Source organism: Chrysochloris asiatica, unplaced genomic scaffold (assembly GCF_000296735.1).
Source record: "Chrysochloris asiatica unplaced genomic scaffold, ChrAsi1.0 scaffold00038, whole genome shotgun sequence".
In the NCBI taxonomy this organism is placed as follows: Eukaryota; Metazoa; Chordata; class Mammalia; order Afrosoricida; family Chrysochloridae; genus Chrysochloris; species Chrysochloris asiatica.
In genome coordinates, this window is record NW_006408556.1 from 19,309,508 (window position 1) to 19,313,711 (window position 4,204).

General features: G+C 44.5%; 1 protein-coding gene across 1 annotated transcript in view; it reads left to right on the forward strand.

Annotated features, from left to right (window-relative positions):
- ANKRD66 (ankyrin repeat domain 66) overlaps positions 1–2,562 on the forward strand; it is a gene marked incomplete at its 5' end in the record, with an annotated part of 16,163 nt that extends 13,601 nt beyond the window's left edge. The window contains one exon of the mRNA XM_006860529.1: positions 2,361–2,562. Coding sequence (XP_006860591.1) covers positions 2,361–2,562 — 202 coding nt within the window. The remainder of the gene's footprint in view (positions 1–2,360) is intronic.
- Between the last annotated feature and the right edge of the window lie 1,642 nt (positions 2,563–4,204).

Below are 4,204 nucleotides of genomic sequence, written 5' to 3' on the forward strand. Positions count from 1 at the left end.
AAATGTCCCATCACTGGAACAAGGGGCTAATTTATAAATAACGCTTACCAGAAGAAAAGTGACAAAGATCAAAAGAATAGGGCAGAAAAACAATGCTGTGAAGCCTGAGGATTGAAGGGGCATTTCTAGTTCATTGGGGAGATGGTACTAGGTGAGAGACAGGCAGGTTTGCTGCCCTCTGAATGAGCTGTACTGTTTATAATTCTTGGTATTTAAAATACTATTTGCTTTACCTGTTTTGAGGAGCGTGAGTGGCACAAGTAGTTTGTGATCGGCTGCTAAAGGTTGAAAGTTCAAACCTACCCAGTAGCTCTACAGAAGAAAGTCCTGGCGAACTGCTTCTGTAACGATTGCAGCCAAGAAAGCCCCATGGAGCAGTTCTACTCTGTAATACATGTGGTCTCCATGAGCAGGAACTAACTCCATGGTAGCAAGTTGGGATTTAGGTTTGCCTGTTTCATTCAGTGCCTCTCAAATTCCATTTGTCCTTAGATTGATTAAAATTGTATCTCTGCTGAATACCTTTTACCAATGTTTCTAGGCAAGTTACTCATTTACCTCTGACCTCAGATATATACAAAACTGTACATATACATTGAGTTGGTACCAGCTCATAGCAACCTTATGTACAGCAGAACAAAACGCTTCCCATTGTGCATGTGTGTACGATGATCTGTCTATCTATCTTTCCATCCAGCCATCCACCCAACCATTCCTCCATCCATGCAACCATCTATAAGGAGCCCTGGTACCTCAATGGTTAAGCATTCTGTCACTAACAGCAAGGTTAACAGTTTGAATCCACCAGCCACTCAGTGGGAGAAAAGACCTGGTGATGCACTACTGCAAGGATTACAAACGAGAAAACCCTGTTTCTACTGCGTCATATAGAGTCTAGCTAGATCTGAAGACAACAATCCAACTATAAATCTATTCTTTAATCCATTTTCAAGTATATATGATGTTGTTGTTGTTAAGTGCCATCAATTCTGACCCATAGCGACCCTGTATAGGGTTTCCAAGGAGCAGCTGGTGAGCTTGAACCTCCGACCTTGCAGTTCAAATGGCTTTGCAGTCTGGCGCATTAACCCACAGTACCACACCAGGACTCCTATATACAATTGTTGTTGTTGTCAGGTGCCATCGAGTCGGAACCGACTCATAGTGACCCCATGCACAGCAGAACGAAACAATGTCTGATCCTGGGCTAACCCCACCACTGCTGCCACACTTGACGCCATCAATGATGCCACCTGGCTGATCCATCTCGTTTGGGGTCTTCCTCTTTTTCTCCGACCCTCCATCTTACTCAGCATGACATCCTTCTCCAGTGACTGTTCTCTCCTGACAATATGTCCAAAGTATGAGAGACGACCTATATATGATAGTGAGTGATTTTTATTTTCTTACGTGTTTATGTACTTCTAAACTTCTAAGTACAATGAGCAACATCACTTGTATAATTAGGAAAAATAGTTAAAGAACAAGTGAAGAAAATGTTAAGTGCTGTTGAGTTGATTATGACTCATAGTGAACCGGTATAGGGTTTCCGAGGAGAGGCTGGTGGGTTTGAACCACTGACCTTCCATTTCAAATCAACCTTGCAGTCTAGTGCTTATCCTGCATTGCCACATCCACTAATATCTTCTTGTTCTACAGATGTGAACACTTTAAGAATTAGCGGTGCTTCTTCAGCTAAGCAACTCCCTGTCTTTGATTTTATTAACATCTCACTAGGTGGTGCTGTAGGATAAGCACTGGACTGCTAACAAACACCAGCCTCTTCTTGTTGTGTTGTGAAGTGCCGTGGAGTCTATGCTGTAAGGTTTCGGAGGAGCGGCTAGTGAGCTTATACCACCAGCATTGCAGTCCAAACGGCATTAACCCACAGCGCCGCACCAAGACTCCAGTTGTTGTTAAGTACCGTGGAGGTGGTTCTGACTTGTATTGACCCTGCACAGGGTTTCTGAGGCTGTAAATCTTTATGGGAGCAGAAAGCCTGATTTTTCTCCCAAACAGCTGGTAGTTTCAAACTGCTGACCTTGAGGTTGGCATCCTGATTCGTAACTGCTATGCTACCAGAGCTCCTTAGCCTCTTCTTAGAAACCCTATATAGAGTTGCTAAGAGTCAGAAATCGACTCGACAGTACTTAACAAGAACAGGGACACACCAGTTTTTCTACTTCAATGTTTTGGTTTTTTTAGTGTCTAAGACCTCTTTAAGTGTGCATTTGGACTTGCCTCTGGGCTGTTGAATTGCTCTCTTGTGTTCAGAAGTCAGGAAGAAAGGCAGATTCTTAAGTCAGGAAAGGCTCTTTTGCTCCCGGCGTAAAGAAACATTTCTCTTCTCCCTTTTCTAGGGCGGAGGCTGAGTGCAGAGACCACCGTTGCATGGCTCAACAGCAGGGACTGCCGCTAGATCAGCGGGATGAAAACTGGGACGCCAAGAAAAGGGAGCTGGAGCTATCGCTTCCTTCCTCAAGTCAAAGCACTAATAAGAAAACGAGTAACAAGAGTCAAGGTCCTGGCAGGTTCAGTAATCATAAAGTGAGGAGACTGTGAGCAGCTGGAACATCTTTGAAACGAACCAAGGGACTTGAGCCTACGTTTTCTGTCAAGAGACTTTCTCTGGCACCACACTGGAGGCTGTTAGGAATACATTACCTGATTTTACTTACAGACGATTACCCAGATACTCTACCAGTAGTTCCTGACTTGTCAGTTAATCTATGCTGCTGCCTCTAAGGATTACCTCAACCAAACCAAGCCATTGCTATCAAGCCAACCCTGACTCATGTTACGACTAGAGCTTGGCTCCAGGAGTTTTCAAGGATGTGACCTTTTGAAAGCAGATTGTCAGTCCTTTCTTCTGGTGCATCCGGCTGGTTTAGAACCGCCAACCTTTAGGTTAGTGGTGGTGGTTGTGTCGTCAGGTTGGTTCCAACTCATAGTGTCCCTGTATAAAGTTTCTGAAAAGCAGCTGATTTTGAACCGCCAACCTTGTGATTCAAACCAACTTTACAGTCCAGCGCATTAGCCTGCAGCGCCACACCAGGAATCCAGTTGTTGTTGTTAGGTGCCACTGAGTTAGTACCGACTCACAGCGACCTTATGCACAGCAGAACGAAACACTGCCCGATCCTGGGCCAACCTCACTATTGCCACGCTTGAGTCCATCGATGCTGCCACTTGGCTAATCCATCTCGTTGGAGGTCTTCCTCTTTTTCTCTGACCCTCCACCTTATTGTGTTTGGTAAGGTGGAGGAATCCAGTAGTCCAGTGCAAACTGAATACGTCACCCAGGACCCTGCAAGAATTACTAGGATATTTCTGCATATGTACTTATATGTGCTACAAGTGTATCCATGAATATTGTAGGGCATGTTGTTATTACGTGCAGTCAAGTTGGTGCATAGTCACCATGTATAGGGTTTCTGAGGAGCAGCTGGTAAATTTGAACCACTGACTTTGCAGTTCAACCGACCTTGAAGCCCAGTGCATCAACCTGCAGTGCCACACCAGAAGCATACAGGAGGTAAAATTGTGAAAACATCTTAGTCATAACCAAACACTTTGAGGGAATAAATTGCCGGACCTGGGACTTAAGACCATAGTCTCATGGGACACTGAGGTCAATTGGCATAACATAATCTACATTTTACTTTATTGAGGAGCAACTGGAGTCTTAAAAACTTGGGAAGGATTACCTAAGGTGCAACGATTGGTCTCTCCCTGTCCAGAGCAAAGAAGAGTGAAAAAAAATCAAAGATGCAAGTTGACAATTAGTTCAAAAGATTAATGGACTGTATGAATTTCAGCCTCTAGGACTCTGAGACCAGAATAATTAGAAGGTACTCAGTTAACGAGTCCGGGTGTGGAGCTGTAGGCTAATGCGTCAGACTGCAAAGTTGTTTGAACTGCAAGGTCAGTGGATCAAGCTCATCAGCTGCTCCTTGGAAACCCTATACAGGGTCGCTATGGGTCGGAATAGACTCGACACCACCTAACAACAATGGAAATAACCCAGCTAACACTACTGACTGTTCTGAAAGGGATCGTAGTAGGAGATCTGGATAGAATGGGGGAAAAAAGGTGAAACAAAACTAAAAAAAAAAAAGACCAGACTTACTGGTCTGATAAAGACTGGTGAACCCTCCCCCCACCCCACCCCCAGACTGTGGCCCTTAGACACCCTTGGAACCTA